The sequence below is a fragment of the Nerophis ophidion genome, linkage group LG18 (assembly GCF_033978795.1).
Source record: "Nerophis ophidion isolate RoL-2023_Sa linkage group LG18, RoL_Noph_v1.0, whole genome shotgun sequence".
Taxonomy (NCBI): domain Eukaryota; kingdom Metazoa; phylum Chordata; class Actinopteri; order Syngnathiformes; family Syngnathidae; genus Nerophis; species Nerophis ophidion.
Window position 1 is genome coordinate 48058328 of NC_084628.1, and position 21927 is coordinate 48080254.

General features: G+C 41.4%; 1 protein-coding gene across 1 annotated transcript in view; it reads left to right on the forward strand.

The window, feature by feature from the left end:
• Positions 1 to 21927, forward strand: part of grik4 (glutamate receptor, ionotropic, kainate 4) — a 1015986-nt gene that overhangs the window by 957549 nt on the left and 36510 nt on the right. Inside the window, 1 exon segment of the mRNA XM_061878268.1 lies at positions 18317 to 18426. Within this exon segment, the coding sequence (XP_061734252.1) occupies positions 18317 to 18426 (110 nt within the window).

Here is a 21927-nt window from a genome sequence, read left to right on the forward strand (position 1 = left end):
ACAAACGCTGGCTGAGTAACAACAATATGAACGTTGCACGGAAAATTTCTCTGCCAGTTTCTGCATCCCGAGGGGATTCTTCTTTTGTGTTTCTGCATCTGAGGTTCATTTCCCACACAAGGTCGCAACATTGTTTGTCAACATTGTCTGCTCTCATTTTCTCGCACATTTGACCCTCTGATGTTCTGTGTACCTACACACACGAGGAGGACAGAGTGTGTGTGTGTGTGTGTGTGTGTGTGTGTGTGTGTGTGTGTGTGTGTGTGTGTGTGTGTGTGTGTGTGTGTGTGTGTGTGTGTGTGTGTGTGTGTGTGTGTGTGTGTGTGTGTGTGTGTGTGTGTGTGTGTGTGTGTAATAGAAACGTGGGGGGGTGTATGGTGTGTGGTCATTAAATAATATGTTCTTTACAGAAAATGAGCCAAAGTCAGTGAGTCTGTTTGAAAAATTGATTAATTGTACCATTTTTCTTTTAATACAAAAATTAAAATGGGTCCCACAGACCCGAACACCACCCAAGGGATATAATTATTCTAAGAGTATATAAAATGTTAATGGAGGGGTTTGAAGTTGTTTTAGAAGGCTTTGAAGGCTAAAATGGTGACTACCATTAGCCTCATATTCCAAGCGTTTATTTTTTTTTTTAATGGTCTTTTAAATAGGACTAGTCATACAAAAAACACTATAAACATTAAAGCTGCAAGCAGCGATGGACGGGACCGACTTTTGCTGGTGTTTCCTGCCTTTACCCATTCAACATATCTTTACCTGCACATTACCTACCTTCCCTGCATCCTGAAGTCACACTGATGCTTCTTTCTTTCACACATACACACTGGTGCTTCCTGCCATCACCCAGACAACATATCTTTACCTGCACATTACCTACCTTCTCTGTATCCTGGAGTCAAACTGGTGCCACCTTCTTTCACCCAGTCAACATAACTTTACCTGCACAGTACCTACCTTCTCTGCATTGTGTGGTCACGCTGGTGCTTCCTGCTTTTAAGCGGCCATCTTGAGATGGCAGCAGCGCAGCATTTCTTTGAAGGTTCGTGAAATCAAAACCGGACAAGTTAGAAAAACTCTTTGAGCGATTTTTAATCAGAAGGGTTCAATCTCTTTCCTGTGCGAGTTTGAAGCCGACACAACAAACGCGCTCAGAGGAGATAATGTTTGAAAAAAAGGTGACGGTTTTTACAAAACGTTTGTTTTGAAGGTGTGATTGCCAACTTCCTGTTGATTTTTGATGAAGGATGTCAATGAATGAAATGTAGGTCTAAGTGAGACCTACATAGAGGGTTTTTTTCATGTCTCTATGACACTTCTACCGGTAGTTACAAGCAGTTTTGTCTGTGTTTTCTTCCCAAGAGCAGTTGTGTCAGTGTTTTCTTCCTAGGGAGCGCTAGAGCGCAATTTTGAGTTTTTTTTTTTTTTTATTAGATCGCAATTTTCACCAGTCCTGATGTGTGTCCAGTTCGGTGATTTTTGTAGCATTTTGAGGGGGTCAAATTACAGCTCAAAGAGGCAAAAATTTAGTTTTTTTTAGAAAACTTTTGTTTTGAAGGTGTGATTGCCAACTTCCTGTTGATTTTTGATGAAGGATGTCAATGAATGAAACGTAGGTCGAAGTGAGACCTACATAGAGGTTTCATGTCTCTATGACACTTCTACCAGGAGTTACAAGCAGTTTTGTCTGTGTTTTCTTCCCAAGAGCAGTTTTGTCAGTGTTTTATTCCTAGGGGGTGCTAGAGCGCAATTTTGAGTTTTCGGTTTGTTTTTATTGGATCGCCATTTTCACCAGTCCTGATGTGTGTCCAGTTCGGTGAGTTTTGAAGCATTTTGAGGGGGTCAAATTACAGCTCAAAGAGGCAAAAATTAAGTTTTTTTAGAAAACTTTTGTTTTGAAGGGGTTTTTGGCAACTTCCTTTTGATTTTTGCTGAAGGATGTAAGTGTATGGAATGTAGGTCTAAGTGAGACCTACATAGAGGTTTATGTTTCATGTCTCTACGACATTCCTAATGGAAGTTACAAGCTGTTTTGTCTGTGGTTATTCCTAGGGGGTGCTAGAGCGCAATTTTGAGTTTAGGGGTTTGTATTTTTATAAGATGGCAATTTTCGCCATTCCTGATGTGTGTGTTAAATTTGTTAATTGGGTCAAATTACATCTCAAAGAGGCAGCGGTATACTTATATAATAATACCTTAGAAATACAATAGGGTCCTCTGTCCCAAAGGGTGTGATAGCAAAATTACTTGTACTCGTTTTAATTGAAGATGTTCTTTGAACGGGTCGCCAAAAGTTGTTTATTGGGCTCAGGAATGTGACACTTAGCAAGAGATCTTTTATCTGATCAAGCTCTGTCTCCTGTGTCTGATGTAACATGTGGACTTTAGTTGACCTGGGCATATGTGTCATCTATTCTTGACCCCCAACAGAGCTAAATTGTTCCCCTTTCCTGAGTGACCCCACCCCCCTCTGGGCAAACAACACCCTCTCCCCTTCACAGGACTTTTGGTATTCATTCCACTGGTGTACTGTATGTGGATGAGCATGGAGGGTGGGACTTCTGAGAATGTATAACTGTCATGTCAAATTCTAAAGGAGTTAGAACAAGCTGGAACGAACGGATGTGTCGTTCTGGTTTGGTCTCGCTTTGCAAAGCTTGTTATTATTTGTTTGTTACTTTAATAAATCATTTTAAAGCTATTTGTCACTAAAAGATCGTCTTTAAGAAATTTCCACGACAAGGGCCATTCGGTCCCTAATTAGCCGTTAGCCAATAAACACAGGAAAAAAAAACCAAAAACCGTCAGGCAGATCATGACCGTCTCACTAGGTGCCAACTTCCCCGCCTGTCACTGGTTTTGGAATTCTCTTAATGATGTGTTCATGCGACTGGGAGCTGGCTGTAGTTCCACCTTCCAAGCCTGCCCAGGTACATCTGGTGGCTGAGTGGCAGCACAAACAGCCGACACGCTTTGAAGGCTTGACACGCAAACACAAACACGGCAACAAAATGGACAGCCTGTCAAACATGTGCTAACAAACAGTAGGAAATACTGTGAGAGCAGCACAAGGCAAACACGGGGAAAAAGCACCTGGGAAGGTCTCGGAAGCACGTTGGATGTTTGCCTACGAGTTATTTATAAGCATGTTGACCTTTTCAGTGACTCAGAGGCCTCAATTACACCAATGGAATGATTAATGTCATCATAGCAGTTTATTAAAGCAGGTGGAAAATGTATGTTTAAAGGCCTACTGAAAGCCACTACTAGCGACCACGCAGTCTGATAGTTTATATATCAATGATGAAATATTAACATTGCAACACATGCCAATACGGCCGCTTTAGTTTACTAAATTGCAATTTTAAATGTCGCGCTGAAGTATCCTGCTGAAACATCTCGGTATGATGACGTGTGCGAGTGACGTCACGGACTGTCGAAGACATTTTGTTCCAGCATCATTCCCAGCTATTAGCTCGTCTGTTTTCATCGCGAAATTCCAAACTATTCTGGACATCTGAATCTTTTTCAATTTGCTTAATGGACAATGGAGACGTCAAAGAAGAAAGCTGTAGGTGGGAAGCGGTGTATGGCGGCCGCCTTTAGCAACACAAACACAGCCGATGTTTCATTGTTTACATTCCCGAAAGATGACGAACAAGCTTTATGTGCAACAGAGCGGTCAAGCGAACACAGTTGGATTGGACCACACACACAAAGTACAGTGTTTTATGCAGCGATCATTTCCAAAGATCGTGTTTCGAAGAAGGTCCCTTGCGAAGGGCAGAGATGGGCATCGCCACCACCCGTCGACTGGTGCTGAAGAAAGGTGCGGGGCCGACCTTCAGGTTGTACAGGTACGACCATATAATCTGATCGATCGAGCGGTCCATCCTGGGTCTCGACTCTGGACAGCCAGTACTTCATCCATGGTCAGCGGACAGGACCCCCTCCACAAAGGAGGGGGGGACATAGGAGAAAAAAGAAAAGAAGCGGCACATCATATAATCTGATGGCCATGATTGTAAACAATGTTCAGATGTGAGGAGCTCCACAACCCGTGACGTCACGCGCACATCGTCTTCTACTTCCGGTACAGGCAAGGCTTTTTTATTAGCCACCAAAAGTTGCGACCTTCAGGTTGTACAGGTACAACCATATAATCTCACTTAAAACTAGTAACACAATAAGCAGATAAGGGAATTTCCAGAAGTATCCTAGTAAATGTGTCTAATAACATCTGAATCACTCCCACTGCCCTTTAGTCCAGTTTTTTTTTCTAGTCCTTCAGTCTCACTTTCCTCATCCACGAATCTTTCATCCTCGCTCAAATTGATGGGGAAATCGTCGCTTTCTCGGTCTGAATCGCTCTCGCTGTTGGTGGCCATGATTGTAAACAATGTTCAGATGTGAGGAGCTCCACAACCCGTGACGTCACGCGCACATCGTCTGCTACTTCCGGTACAGGCAAGGCTTTTTTATTAGCGACCAAAAGTGGCCAACTTTATGGTGGATGTTCTCTACTAAATCCTTTCAGCAGAAATATGGCAATATGGCGAAATGATGAAGTATGACACATAGAATGGACCTGCTATCCCCGTTTAAATAAGAACATCTCATTTCAGTAGGTCTTTAAAAAAGTCTCTTACAACAGATCAAATCAAGCTTAAACTATATTTTACCCTCTTGGGGTCCGAGCGGAAGGTCAAATTGTTCAAGACTTGTTATAAGTACCTTACTTTCCAGACCATAAGGCGCACCGGATTTTAAGGCGCTCTGCCTTGTGGTCTACATAACATGTAGTGGTGGTTCTTTTGGTCAATATGTTGCATAGATGATGTTTGTGACAGTGTCATCCATGTCTTTATGGACCTTGCTTTGTGCACCGGTGCACGGTCATGTTGGAAGAGCAAGGGGCCCGCTCCAAACTCTTCCCACAAGGTTGGGAGCATGGAATTGTCCAAAATGTTTTGGTATCCTGGATCATTCAAAGTTGCTTTCACTAGAACTAAGTACCCAAGCCTGACTCCTCAAAAACAACCCCACACCATGATTCCTCCCCCACCAAATTTCACACATGTAATAAGACTCCGGCTTATTAGTGATTCCTAGAGCCCAAAAAAAGTCTGCGGGCTATAGAGCGTTTTCCGTTCGGGCTCCAGTACTCTGGAATGCCCTCCCGGTAACAGTTCGAGATGCCACCTCAGTAGAAGCATTTAAGTCTCACCTTAAAACTCATCTGTATACTCTAGCCTTTAAATAGACCTCCTTTTTAGACCAGTTGATCTGCCGCTTCTTTTCTTTCTCCTATGTCCCCCCCTCCCTTGTGGAGGGGGTCCGGTCCGATGACCATGGATGAATTACTGGCTGTCCAGAGTCGAGACCCAGGATGGACCGCTCGCCTGTATCGGTTGGGGACATCTCTACGCTGCTGATCCGCTTGAGATGGTTTCCTGTGGACGGGACTCTCGCTGCTGTCTTGGATCCGCTTGAACTGAACTCTCGCGGCTGTGTTGGAGCCACTATGGATTGAACTTTTACAGTATCATGTTAGACCCGCTCCACATCCATTGCTTTCGGTCCCCTAGAGGGGGGGGTTTGCCCACATCTGAGGTCCTCTCCAAGGTTTCTCATAGTCAGCATTGTCACTGGCGTCCCACTGGATGTGAATTCTCCCTGCCCACTGGGTGTGAGTTTTCCTTGCCCTTTAGTGGGTTCTTCCGAGGATGTTGTAGTCGTAATGATTTGTGCAGTCCTTTGAGACATTTGTGATTTGGGGCTATATAAATAAACATTGACTGATTGATTGATAGTGACATGCAAAATAGTATTTCAAATAAAAATAATTTAAAAATATCAATGGCGTATCAAATAAAATGTAAATAAAAAATTGAATGCCTCTTTTCTATTTGCAGCCTTCTGAGGTGAATATCAATCAGTCAATGTTTATTTATATAGCCCCAAATCACAAATGTCTCAAAGGACTGCACAAATCATTACGACTACAACATCCTCGGAAGAACCCACAAAAGGGCAAGGAAAACTCACACCCAGTGGGCAGGGAGAATTCACATCCAGTGGGACGCCAGTGACAATGCTGACTATGAGAAACCTTGGAGAGGACCTCAGATGTGGGCAACCCCCCCCCCTCCCCCTCTAGGGGACCGAAGGCAATGGATGTGGAGCGGGTCTAACATGATACTGTGAAAGTTCAATCCATAGTGGCTCCAACACAGCCGCGAGAGTTCAGTTCAAGCGGATCCAAGACAGCAGCAAGAGTCCCCTCCACAGGAAACCATCCCAAGCGGAGGCGGATCAGCAGCGTAGAGATGTCCCCAACCGATACACAGGCGAGCGGTCCATCCTGGGTCTCGACTCTGGACAGCCAGTACTTCATCCATGGTCATCGGGCCGGACCCCCTCCACAAGGGAGGGGGGGACATAGGAGAAAAAAGAAAAGAAGCGGCAGATCAACTGGTCGAAAAAGGAGGTCTATTTAAAGGCTAGAGTATACAGATGAGTTTTAAGGTGAGACTTAAATGCTTCTACTGAGGTAGCATCTCAAACTGTTACCGGGAGGGAAAACGCTCTATAGCCCGCAGACTTTTTTTGGGCTTTGGGAATCACTGATAAGCCGGAGTCTTTTGAAGGCAGATTTCTTGCCGGGACATATGGTACAATACAATCGGCAAGATAGGATGGAGCTATACCGTGTAGTATTGATTGATTTCACCTCATTCCCCTTTTTTAAAATGTTTTATTTTTATTTTTGCAATACTATCAATTTTGCAATTTTTGCAGAATGTGTGGGCGGGCCGGTAAACGATTAGCTGCGGGCCGCAAATGGCCCCCGGGCCGCACTTTGGACACCCCTGACATAACCCAAACATTGGCCCTGCACTCTTCAGCATCTACATGCCGCTAGGTGACATCATACGCAAATACGGTGTTAGCTTTCACTGTTATGCTGATGACACCCAACTCTACATGCCCCTAAAGCTGACCAACACGCCGGATTGTAGTCAGCTGGAGGCGTGTCTTAATGAAATTAAACGATGGATGTCCGCTATTTTTTTGCAACTTAACGCCAAAAAAACGGAAATGCTGATTATCGGTCCTGCTAGACACCGACCTCTATTTAATAATACAACTTTAACATTTGACAACCAAATAATAAAACAAGGCGACTCGGTAAAGAATCTGGGTATTATCTTCGACCCAACTCTCTCCTTTGAGTCACACATTAAAAGCGTTACTAAAACGGCCTTCTTTCATCTCCGTAATATCGCTAAAATTCGCTCCATTTTGTCCACTAAAGACGCCGAGATCATTATCCATGCGTTTGTTACGTCTCGTCTCGATTACTGTAACGTATTATTTTCGGGTCTCCCCATGTCTAGCATTAAAAGATTACAGTTGGTACAAAATGCGGCTGCTAGACTTTTGACAAGAACAAGAAAGTTTGATCATATTACGCCTGTACTGTATATACCTTTATATACATATATACATACATATATACCTATACTGTATATACCTTTATATACATATATACATACATATATACCTATACTGTATATACCTTTATATACATATATACATACATATATACCTATACTGTATATACCTTTATATACATATATACATACATATATACCTATACTGTATATACCTTTATATACATACATATATACCTATACTGTATATATCTTTATATACATATATACATACATATATACCTATACTGTATATACCTTTATATACATATATACATACATATATACCTGTACTGTATATACCTTTATATACATATATACATACATATATACCTGTACTGTATATACCTTTATATACATATATACATACATACATACCTAAACTGTATATACCTTTATATACATATATACCTATACTGTATATACCTTTATATACATACATATATACCTATACTGGATATACCTTTATATACATACATATATACCTATACTGTATATACCTTTATATACATATATACATACATATATACCTGTACTGTATATACCTTTATATACATATATACATACATATATACCTAAACTGTATATACCTTTATATACATATATACATACATATATACCTATACTGTATATACCTTTATATACATACATATATACCTATACTGTATATACCTTTATATACATATATACATACATATATACCTGTACTGTATATACCTTTATATACATATATACATACATATATACCTAAACTGTATATACCTTTATATACATATATACATACATATATACCTATACTGTATATACCTTTATATACATACATATATACCTATACTGTATATACCTTTATATACATATATACATACATATATACCTATACTGTATATACCTTTATATACATATATACATACGTATATACCTGTACTGTATATACCTTTATATACATATATACATACATATATACCTAAACTGTATATACCTTTATATACATATATACATACATATATACCTATACTGTATATACCTTTATATACATACATATATACCTATACTGTATATACCTTTATATACATATATACATACATATATACCTATACTGGCTCACCTGCACTGGCTTCCTGTGCACTTAAGATGTGACTTTAAGGTTTTACTACTTACGTATAAAATACTACACTGTCTAGCTCCATCCTATCTTGCCGATTGTATTGTACCATATGTCCCGGCAAGAAATCTGCCTTCAAAAGACTCCGGCTTATTAGTGATTCCCAAAGCCCAAAAAAAGTCTGCGGGCTATAAAGTGTTTTAATTTCGGGCTCCAGTACTCTGGAATGCCCTCCCGGTAACAGTTCGAGATGCTACCTCAGTAGAAGCATTTAAGTCTCACCTTAAAACTCATTTGTATACTCTAGCCTTTAAATAGACTCCCTTTTTTGACCAGTTGATCTGCCGTTTCTTTTCTTTTTCTCCTATGTCCCACTCTCCCTTGTGGAGGGGGTCCGGTCCGATCCGGTGGCCATGTACTAATTGCCTGTGTATCGGCTGGGGACATCTCTGCGCTGCTGATCCGCCTCCGCTTGGGATGGTTTCCTGCTGGCTCCGCTGTGAACGGGACTCTCGCTGCTGTGTTGGATCCGCTTTGGACTGGACTCTCGCGACTGTGTTGGATCCATTATGGATTGAACTTTCACAGTATCATGTTAGACCCGCTCGACATCCATTGCTTTCCTCCTCTCCAAGGTTCTCATAGTCATCATTGTCACCGACGTCCCACTGGGTGTGAGTTTTCCTTGCCCTTATGTGGGCCTACCGAGGATGTCGTAGTGGTTTGTGCAGCCCTTTGAGACACTAGTGATTTAGGACTATATAAGTAAACATTGATTGATTGATATTACATCAGAGTCAGAGGAGATCTGCAGCGTTGCTGAAATTGTTTTATTTTTTTTTATTTTTTGCTTTCTCCTTTTGTCTCAATTTTGCCTGTTTTCTCCACCATCTGTCGGCATCTCTACTGCTCCTCTTCATCTTTGTGAATGGCACCTGGGTGGGACCTAAAAATTGCGGCGAGGAGGATCTGGCCGTGAAAAGAGAGAACGCCACTTCAGCAGGCGGACCAGGAAATAGGAGGCGTGTCAGAAACATACGACCATTAGTTGTCATCATCGTCACCGTCCTCTTCTTCTCCTAAAGTGCCCAACTTGTGATTCTTTTAATGTACATTCAAAATACTTCCTTGTAGGTCTAAAGTAGATCAGTGTTTCTTAACCACGGGGCCCATTGTTGGGTTGTGAGCACACCTGAGAGGGCCGCAAAAAAACTTCAGTTTCTCAGAGATTGTCCACAGTGCTACTCAGTTGCAGTGATGGACAAACTACTTGGAAATTGTGATGTGTCGCACCTGACTGATCTAAGCATGACTTAATTTAATTTGACAAGGGTTTAAACCATGGGTGTCAAACTCTGGCCCGCCGTGTAATTTAATTTGGCCCTTGAGGCAATATCATTTTAGCATTAGAGCTGGCCGGCCGGTGTTATACAGCATCAGTGCCGCTGTAACACCGCATTCACCGCCAATACTCATACTTGCCAACCCTCCTAATTTTCCCGATAGACTCCCAAAGTTCAGTGCCCCTCCTGAAAATCGTGCGAGCCACGCACCTGATCTCGCTCGTAGCGTCGCTCCCGGCACGCCCCGCCTCTCCGCTCGGTCATCGTCTCCGCCTCCTTGCCGCCATCTTGGGCCGGGCTCCAGCGTGCCCCGCTGCTCATTCTCCGGCTCCGCCTCTCCACAGTTTTATAGGCAGAATAGGTAATAACGACATCTGCATTATTATCCACCTCTTACAAGCAGTTTTCCACCATTTAGAATGCACCTATTTAGATCATTAAATAGGATCCTTTCATTTAGAGTAGTGGTCCTCAGCCCCTGTTCTGTGGATTATGTTGTAGCACAGTGAGGAAGGAGACTGCACTGAGGCAGGGTTGTCGATATGTGGAAGCGTTTGTATCTAATCCAAATATGTGGTGTGAAACTGTGTGACATGATTAACTGGTGAGTGTGTTGAAGGTTCGTGTTGTGAGCGATGCGGCAGTCCAGAAAGGGAAAGGCAGGCTCGGAGTTTCAGGTCAAGGGCAGGTGCCAGACGTCAGGGTCCGTGGACAGGCGAGAGGTGTCAGCTTCAAACACTGACGACATCTATTAAACAGACAAGAAGAAAGGAATCATGCAGAGACAGAGTTCAATTTGGCTCAATGAGGAGATACATGTGGGCTGTACTCTAGTTACAGAAAAACCATACACTCTAAAATCCTGCCGCGTGCTTCCTCTATTTATTTTGGAGGTCCCTGGTTACATCACTGAGGCTGCCGCTGAAGGAAGGGGGGGTAATCCCAGCAGCCCCAGTTAGACACAATATTTGACTATTAATGAAATGCAAATGTGCTGACACTCGTGATATCGCCCTGCCTCTGCTCTGTCTGCGTCACGGCACTCCATTGTTCGCCCTTGGCAGTCAGCAGGCCGATTCAGGGTCTGAAAACACTGACACGAAACGACTCGCTTTGCACAGCACAATTGATAATAACTATAGCAACAGCCTTTAAGCATAAGAGTTGTGCAATAACTTACACATAATTATTCTAACAGAGGTCGCCATCCGGGAAGGCAGCAAGAAGTCCAGGGGAAATCCGGGGAGGCGAGACACACAGCTCGAAGTCAGGAAAGAGAAGGAAGCTGCGGGATGACGACACAATAAGCACAGAGGAGGGAAAACACAGAGAGATCGAATGCACATGGGAATGGAGCTAGAGACGTGTTGGCTTACTGTACGGGAACAAGTACGTTCTGGCACTGGAACGCAGGACTTGCTGGCTTAAGAAGGGAGTGCAGTCCTCATCAGCGTCAGGTGTGTTGATTTTGTATTTCGGCAGGAGGGGAACATGTGATAGTACTGTAGTAATTGTTGGCATCCTAGATTATTTAACACTGTAAATATCTGTTCCTCTTCATTTATATCAAATTATTCAATCACCACCAGACCAACAAGCTCTGTCACACAAAGTATTTGTTTTGCAATCAGCCCTTAAAAAATGTAAAAAGTAATTCCTTTCCTTGTCTTCTTTTGAAGTGCCAGGCGTAAATGTTAGCAATTACTGGCTCAGCCTAACTGAACTGATCATAACAAATCCTGGAACAAATAAGTTCACCCTCTTGGTGCACATTTAATTCCAGCAGGGTCCCGGCAACATAATAGCGTGGCGTTTTTTGTCTTCCTAACATCCCCCTCAACTTCTGCATTATACCCTGGTTCAATTCCCACCTAGTACCAACCTCGTCACGTCCGTTGTGTCCTCGAGCAAGACACTTCACCCTTGCTCCTGATGGGTGCTGGTGAGCGCCTTGCATGGCAGCTCCCTTTCTCAGTGTGTGAATGTGGAAGTAGTGTCAAAGCGCTTTGAGTACCTTGAAGGTAGAAAGCGCTATACAAGTACAACCCATTTATCATGTATTTATTTAACATTTCAATAATTGTTCTGCCTGGTGACTGTCAGGTTCAAACACTGATGACATCTATTAAACAGACAAGAAGCAAGGAATCATGCAGAGACAGAGGTCAATTTGGCTCAATGAGGAGAGACGTATTGGGCTGTACTCTCAGTAAAGGTCTACTGAAATGAGATGTTCTTATTTAAACGGGGATAGCAGGTCCATTCTATGTGTCATACTTGATCGTTTCGTGATATTGCCATATTTTTGCTGAAAGGATTTAGTAGAGAACATCGACGATAAAGTTTGCAACTTTTGGTGCTGATAAAAAAGCCTTGCCTTTACCGGAAGTAGCAGACGATGTGCGCGTGACGTCACGGGTTGTGGAGCTCCTCACATCTGAAGATTGTTTTACAATCATGGCCACCAGCAGCGAGAGTGATTCGGACTGAGAAAGCAACGATTTCCCCATTATTTTGAGTGAGGATGAAAGATTCGTGGATGAGGAAAGTGAGAGTGAAGGACTAGAAAAAAAAATAACTACAAAGTGGGAGCGATTTAGATGTTATTAGACACATTTACTAGGATAATTCTGGAAAATCCCTTATCTGCTTATTGTGTTACTAGTGTTTTAGTGAGATTATATGGTCGTACCTGTACAACCTGAAGGTCGGCCCCGCACCTTTCTTCAGCACCAGTCGACAGGTGGTGGCAATGCCCATCTCTACCCTTCGCAAGGGACCCTCTTCAAAACACGATCTTTGGAAATGATCGCTGCATAATACACTGTACTTTGTGTATGTGGTCCAATCCAACCGTATTCGCTTGACCGCTCTGTTCCATAGCAAAGCTTCACCGTCATCTTTCGGGAATGTAAACAATGAAACACCGGCTGTGTTTGTGTTGCTAAAGGCGGCCGCAATACACCGCTTCCCACCTACAGCGTTCTTCTTTGACGTCTCCATTATTCATTGTACAAATTGCCAAAGATTCAGCAACACAGATGTCCATAATACTGTGGAATTATGCGATGAAAACAGACAACTTATAGCTGTGAACGGTGCTGGAACAAAATGTCCTCTACAGTGCGTGACGTCAAGCGCACCGTCATCATAGCGCGATGTTTCAGCAGGATACTTTGGCGTGAAATTTAAAATTGCCATTTAGTAAACTAAAAAGCCTGTATTGGCATGTGTTGCAATGTTAATATTTCATCATTGATATATAAACAGACTGCGTGGTCGGTAGTTGTGGCTTTCAGTAGGCCTTTAGTAACAGATCCAACATACGCTCTAAGGTCCAGACCTACATGCTCCTCTATTTATTTGGCAGGTCCCTGGTCACATCACTGAGGCTGCTTCTGAAGGAAGGGGGGTCATTTCAGCAGCCCTAGTCGGACACAATGTATGATTATTCAGAAATGGAAATGTGCTGACACTTGTGATATCGCCCTGTCTCTGCTCCGTCTGCGTCACGGCACTCGATGTTCTGGACACACACTGATACGAGACGACTGACAATCTTGGATTTGCCAGTTGTCCCTTTGCTCAGATTGAAAAGTACAACTTCAGCACAATTGATGATAACTATAGCAACAGCCTTTAAGTTTAAGTGTTGTGTGATAACTTACACATAATTATTCTAACAGTGACACACAAACAGAAGAGCGATGCCATGATTCGACACAATTGCGTCCTCATAAACACAACAGTTGCCCCCTGTGTTGGCCTAAACTGTCCCACTGACCCTCTTTACTGATCCCCAAACAGATGGTGCATCGCTTTTTGCGAGCTGCCTCATATTCCTCCCGACAATGTTAGGTCAGCTGTCCAATACAACACACAGACGTCAAGAATTAATTTGCTAGTATTTGGTTCCATTTACACGACAACGGCTGCTGGTTAAGGATATAAGATACTAGGAATGAACCCATCTTGTCCCTTTGGTCTGCTACAGCGTTTACGATCCCTATTCCAGCTGCTTTGATGATACAGTGCATAACAGTCGATCGAGCAGGCCAAATCCGCCCCGAGAATGACACCAGACCAACCCCTGAAATCACTTCAAAACTTTCAAAACAAACGTTTTTGCAGAAAATTCTTAAAGGCCTACTGAAATGAGATGTTCTTATTCAAACGGGGATAGCAGCTCCATTCTATGTGTCATACTTCATCATTTCCCCATATTTTTGCTGAAAGGATTTAGTAGAGAACATCCACGATAAAGTCCGCAACTTTTGGTGGCTAATAAAAAAGGCTTGCCTGTACCGGAAGTAGCAGACGATGTGCGCGTGACGTCACGGGTTGTGGAGCTCCTCACATCTGAACATTGTTTACAATCATGGCCACCGACAGCGAAAGCGATTCGGACCGAGAAAGCGACGATTTCCCTATTAGTTTGAGCGAGGATGAAAGATTTGTGGATGAGGAAAGTGAGAGTGAAGGACTAGAAAAAAAAAAAAAAAGACTATACAGTGGGGGTGATTCAGATGTTATTAGACACATTTACTAGGATAATTCTGGAAAATCCCTTATATGCTTATTGTGTTACTAGTGTTTTAGTGAGATTACATAATCGCTTTCACCCTGTACAACCTGAAGGTCGGCCTCGCACCTTTCTTCAGCACCAGTCGACGGCTGGTGGCGATGCCCATCTCTGCCCTTCGCAAGGGACCCTCTTCAGAACATGATCTTTCGAAAAAATCGCTGCATAATACACTGTACTTTGTGTGTGTGGTCCAATCCAATCGTGTTCACTTGACCGCTCTGTTCCATTGTGAAGCTTCACTGTCATATTTCGGGAATGTAAACAATGAAACAAAGACAGCTGCAATACACCGCCTCCCACCTACAGCTTTCTTCTTTGACGTCTCCATTACTCATTGAACAAATTGCAAAACATTCAGCAACACAGATGTCCATAATACTGTGGAATTACGCGATGAAAACAGATGACTTATAGCTGGGAACGGTGCTGGAACAAAATGTCCTCTACAATGCGTGACGTCACACGCACACGTTATCATACCGAGACGTTTCAGCAGGATACTTCAGCGCGAAATTCAAAATTGCAATTTAGCAAACTAAAAAGGCCGTATTGGCATGTGTTGCAATGTTAATAATTCATCATTGATATATAAACTATCAGACTGCGTGGTCGCTAGTAGTGGCTTTCAGTAGGCCTTTCAAAACACTAAAGCGCTCCTGTTCTATAGAGGAACTTGGACCACTGTAAAGACTTCCGTTTATTGTCATTCAAATTTGAACTTTACAGTACAGGTAAGAATGAAATTGTGTTACATTAGCTGGTTGTAGTGCGGGATAAAAGAGCAATAAGGTGCAGATATAAATAAATAGATTACTATACAGATATATATCGCACTTTTGCATGTGCATCCACGTTTACGGATGTATGTTACATTGTCTTTTTATGCCAGCAACTTAATCTTTTTTTGGGAGGAATTCAGGGGATTATTTGTCTTTGTTTCCTGTCTTTATTTCCTGTCAGCGCTCTTATTTTGTCTGTTTCCTGTTTTTCTCCCTGGGCACTGTTTCCCCTCAGATGAGGCTGATTGGCACTTGGCCACACCTGGTGTCAATCAGTCCTCTCTTATTTGTACCTGTTTTGTCCTCCAGTCAGTGCTGGATTATTGTCGTGTCGATGCCACCACTACCTGTCTTGTCTACTTCTGTTCACTCTGCTCATGCCACAGTGTCAAAGTAAGTGTTTTTGTTCTTAGCCAAGTTTGTTATCCCCTTCGTGCGCGCCTTTTGTTGGTACCCCTTTTGGTTTGTTCTTGTTTTAGTGTTTAATTAAATCCTGTTTTTACGCAATGCCTGTTTCCTTCTCTGAATCTTGGGGTTCGTCACCAACAAACTCTGACACTTGTGGCCTGAGGGGAAAAAGCTGGAGGTTCTGCTACGAAGGCAGCAGAACCTCTTTCTAGAGTCCACCAGAAAAAACAGGTGGGAGTGGGAGGAGTCTCCACAGATTTTCTGAGACCTGGTCAGGCAGCCGCTTTTTGCGTATTCCTAGATAGAAGGAAGAGGAGTCCTGATGATCTTTTCCGCCGTCCTCACCACTCTCTGCAGAGCAGGCTCCAGTCCAGACAGAGATGCAGTTGGTCAGGAGGCTCTCTGTAAAATGTGGTCAGAATGGGGGAAAAGAGCTGTGCTCTTTAAATTCGACGCAAAAAGTGCATGTGCTGCTGAGCTCTTTTGCGGTACGGATCGGTTTGTAGCGTGGCCGTGCCAGCAACTTCAGGGTTCCTGGTTCGATCCCCGCTCCCGTCATCCTAGTCACTGACTTGTGTCCTTGGGCAAGACACTTTACCCACTTGCCCCTAGCTCCACCCACACTGGTTTGAATGTAACTTACAAACCCTGTTTCCATATGAGTTGGAAATTTGTGTTAGATGTAAATATAAACAGAATACAATGATTTGCAAATCCTTTTCAAGCCATATTCAGTTGAATATGCTACAAAGACAACATATTTGATGTTCAAACTCATTTACTTTTTTTTTTTTTGCAAATAATAATGAACATAGTATTTCATGGCTGCAACACGTGCCAAAGTAGTTGGGAAAGGGCATGTTCACCACTGTGTTACATCACCTTTTCTTTTAACAACACTCAATAAACGTTTGGGAACTGAGGAAAATAATTGTTGAAGCTTTGAAAGTGGAATTATTTCCCATTTTTGTTTTATGTAGAGCTTTAGTCCTTCAACAGTCCGGGGTCTCCGCTGTCGTGTTTTACGCTTCATAATGCGCCACACATTTTCGATGGGAGTCAGGTCTGGACTGCAGGCGGGCCAGGGAAGTACCCGCACTCTTTTTTTTCACGAAGCCACGCTGTTGGCATTGTCTTGCTGAAATAAGCAGGGGCGTCCATGAAAAAGACGGCGCTGAGATGGCAGCATTTGTTGCTCCAAAACCTGTATGTACCTTTCAGCATTAATGGTGCCTTCACAGATGTGTAAGTTACCCATGCCTTGGGCACTAATGCACCCCCATACCATCACACATGCTGGCTTTTCAACTTTGTGTCGTAAACAGTCTGGATGGTTCGCTTCCCCTTTGGACCGCATGATACGATGTCAAAGATTTCCAAAAACAATTTGAAATGTGTACTCGTCAGACCACACAACACTTTTCCACTTTGCATCAGTCCATCTTGGATGATCTTGGGCCCAGAGAAGCCGGCGGCGTTTCTGGATGTTGTTGATAAATGGCTTTCGCTTTGCATAGTAGAGCTTTAACTTGCACTTACAGATGTAGCGATGAACTGTATTTAGTGACAGTTGTTTTCTGAAGTGTTCCTGAGCCCATGTGGTGATATCCTTTAGAGATTGATGTTGGTTTTTGATACAGTGCCGTCTGAGGGATGGAAGGTCACGGTCATTCAATGTTGGTTTCCGGCCATGCTGCTTACGTGGAGTGATTTCTCCAGATTCTCTGAACCTTTTGATGATATTATGGAGCGTAGATGTTGAAATCCCTAAATTTCTTGCAATTGCACTTTGAGAAACGTTGTTCTTAAACTGTTTGACTATTTGCTCACACAGTTGTGGACAAAGGGGTGTACCTCGCCCCATCCTTTCTTGTGAAAGACTGAGCTTTTTCTGGGAAGCTGTTTTTATACCCAATCATGGCACCCACCTGTTCCCAATTAGCCTGCACACTAGGTTCCAAATAAGTGTTTGATGAGCATTTCTCAACTTTATCAGTACTTATTGCCACCTTTCCCAACTTCTTGTTGCTGGCATCAAATTCTAAAGTTAATGATTATTTGAACATCAAATATGTTGTCTTTGTAGCATATTCAACTCAATATTGGTTGAAAATGATTTCTAAATCATTGTATTCTGTTTACATTTACATCTAACACAATTTCCCAACTCATATGGAAACGGGGTTGGTAGATATTGGGCTTCACTATGAAAAAAGCCCTTTGGGTCACTAGAGAAAAGTGCTATATAAATGCAATTCACTTCACATCTAAATCAATATCTAATAAAATGCTGATAAATGCAGTGGCTTTCAGTTGTTGTGTTTAGTGCTTGTCACTAATTGCATTAATTTCAGTTTTTACCGCCTGCGTCCTGGGAATAAAGGATCTTGGATATACATTCAGCACCACTTGACTGTTTCCAGTCCATGTGAGAGTCTGTGTTTCTGACTTGCTGCTGTGGATGTGTACACTGTGTGCAAACAAGAGCCTCTATAATTGCATCAGCTTATCGCGTCCAACGACCGCCACGCTCTTTTGGCCCCCGATGCATGGGATGGTTACTCAGGAGTCAACTCTGTCCCGTGTGTGTTTTTCAGGGTCGTCGACCAGGTTACTTCTCCTTCCTGGACCCCTTCTCCCCGGGTGTGTGGCTCTTCATGCTGCTGGCTTACCTGGCTGTCAGCTGCGTCCTCTTCCTGGTGGCCAGGTACACAAATGCAACCCCCTGAGAGAAAATACAAAAAAAAAAAATTAAAGCTGCAAGCAGCGATGGACGGGAGCTAATTTTGACTTTACCCATTCAACATATCTTTACCTGCACATTACCTACCTTCCCTGCATCCTGGGGTCACACTGGTGCTTCTTTCTTTCACCCATACACGCTGGTGCTTCCTGCCATCACCCAGACAACATATCTTTACCTGCACTTTACCTACCTTCCCTGCATCCTGGGGTCACACTGGTGCCTCCTTTTTTCACCCAGTCAACATATCTTTACCCGCACATTAGCTACCTTCTCTGCATTGTGTGGTCACGCTGGTGCTTCCTGCTTTTAAGTGGATGTCTTGAGACGGCAGCAGCGCAGCATTTCTTTGAAGGCTCGTAAAATCAAAACCCGAAGAGTTAGAAAAATTATTTGCGCAACTTTTAATCAGAAGGGTTCAATCTCTCTCCTGTGCGAGTTTGAAGCCGACACAACAAACGCGCTCAGAGGAGATAATGTTTGAAAATAGGTGACAGGTTTTTACAAAACTTTTGTTTTGAAGGGGTAATTGCCAACTTCCTGTTGATTCTTGCTGAAGGATGTAAATGAATGAAATGTAGGTCTAAGTGAGACCTACATAGAGGAAATTACAAGCATTTTTGTCTGTGTTTTCTTATACCAACATCAGTTTTGTCTGTGTTTTATTCCTAGAGGGTGTTAGAGTGCAATTTTGAGTTTTGGGGTTTGGTTTTTTATTAGATAGCAATTTTTACCAGTCCTGATGTGTGTGTCCACTTTGGTGAGTTTTGAAGCATGTCAAATTACAACTCAAAGAGGCAGCGGTATAATGATAATAAAACCTTAGAAATACAATCGGGTCTTTTGTCCCAAAGGGACATTCGGTCCCTAAAAAGCTCGGCAGGGAGGTCAGAGAGCAGCAACTACTGGAGACAGATGTTTGTAATCCTCTTCCATCTCTGCAGGTGATCATGTCCACCACAGAGAAAGACAGACTGTCTCGCCTCTGCTGCTTTATTTTTACTGCAACACTGACACCTGCTGGTCACACATAACTGCTGCTCAACCAACCAACATGAACTCATAATACAGTTTTTTCCACTTTCTTACACATTATTTTACTCACAGTCTTTTTTTCAAAATGATTTACACACTTTTCCAAACACCACATTCAATTTTCCCAATCCCTGGATGAAATGAAATGAAATAAGTTTATTTCAGTCATATAATCCAGACTTTTTCAACCACTGTGCCGCATTGTGCCGTGAGATATTGTCTGGTGTGCCGAGGGAAATTATGCATTTCACCTAGCCATCCATCCATTCATTTTCTACCGCTTATTCTCTTTGGGGTCGCAAGGAGCGATGATGCTTATCTCAGCTACAATCGGGCGCAAGGCGGATGGATGGATGGATGAATACTTCAAAAATTGCCATAATTTTAACTGTAAATTTCTGTTGACTACACTAGTATTTGTTTTCGTTAAAGAAAAAGATACTTTTTTTTAATTTATGATATGTTCTAAAAATAGCCATCATGTTAACTGTAAAATACTGTAGACTACGTTACCATTTTTTCTGTAAAAGAAAAACCCAGATACTGTTTTTGAATTTCTGATAATATATTCTAAAAATTGCCATAATTTTTACTGTACAATTATGTTGACTCCACTAGCATTTTTTTTTTGTTAAAAAAAAACAAATACTGTTATTCAATTTCTGATAATATATTCTAAAATTGCCATCATCTTAACTGTAAAATTCTGTTGACTACACTACCATTTTTTTCCCTAAAAAAACACAAGATACTGTTTTTAAATTCACGATCATCCATCCATTTTCTACCGTTTATTACCTTAGGGGCGCTGGTGCTTATCTCAGCTACAATCGGGCGGAAGGCGGCGTACACCTTGGACAAGTCACCACCTAAATTCAAGATAATATTTTCTAAAAATTGCCATAGTTTTTACTGTACAATTATGTTGACTACACTAGCAAAAAATTTTTCGTTTAAAAAAAACAAAACAGATACTGTTTTTCAATTTCTGATAATATATTCTAAAATTGCCATCATCTTAACTGTAAAATTCTGTTGACTAGGCTACCATTTTTTTCTGTAAAAAAACACAAGATACTGTCTTTAAATTCACGATCATCCATCCATCCATCCATTTTCTACCGCTCTGGGGTCGCGAGGAGCGCTGGTGCTTATCTCAGCGACAATCGGGCGGAAGGCGGGGTACACCCTGGACAAGTCGCCACCTAAATTCATGATAATATATTCTAAACATGGCCATATTTTTTACTGTGAAATTCTGTTGACTACACTAGCATTTATTTTTCGTGAAAAAAAACAAATAAAAATAAAATAAACACATAAAAAACATATTGTTTTTTAATATACTATAATATGTTCTAGAAAATGCCATCATTTTTTCAGTAAAATTCTGTTGTCACTAGCATTTTTTTTTCGTTAAAAAAAGAAAAACAGATACTGTTTTTTAATTTATGATATGTTTTAAAAATTGCCATAAAAAAATACTAGATGCTATTTTTAAATTCAAGATATGTTCTAAAAATTACCATAATTTTTTACTGTCAAATTCTGTTGACTACGCTACCATTTTTTTCCCCTAAAAAAAACACCAGATACTGTTTTTAAATTCACGATAACATAAAAATTGCAATAATTTTTACTGTAAAATATTGTTGACTGCATTGGCTTTTTTTTTTCATGAAAAAAAAAACATACTGTTTCATTTTATATGTTCTAAAAATTGCCATAATTTTAACTGTAAAATTCTGTTGACTACGTTACCATTTTTTTGCGTAAAAAAACCCCAGATACTGTTTTTAAATTTATGATAATATATTCTAAAAATTGCCATAACTTTTACTGTAAAATTCTGTTGACTACACTCCCATTTTTTTCTGTAAAAAAAACACATGCTACTGTCTTTAAATTCATGATCATCCATCCATCCATCCATTTTCTACCGCTTATTACCTTTGGGGTCGCGAGGGGCGCTGGTGCTTATCTCAGCTACAATTGGGCGGAAGGCGGGGTACACCCTGGACAAGTCGCCAACTAAATTCACGATTATATATTCTAAAAATTGCCATCATTTTTACTGTAAAATTCTGTTGACTACACTGGCATTTATTTTTAGTGTAAAAAAAATCTAATAAAATAAAAGAAAAAGTAAACAAATAAAAAACATGTTGTTTTTTAATGTACTATAATATGTTCTGGAAAATGCCATCATTTTTTCAGTAAAATTCTTTTGATGACACTAGCATTTTCATTTCGTTAAAAAAAAAAAAAAACAGATACTGTTTTTCAATGTATATGTTTTAAAAATTGCCATAAAAAAACTCTAGATGCTGTTTTTAAATTCACGATATGTTCTAAAAATTACCATAATTTTTTATTGTCAAATTCTGTTGACTACGCTACCATTTTTTCCCTAAAAAAAAAAGACCAGAT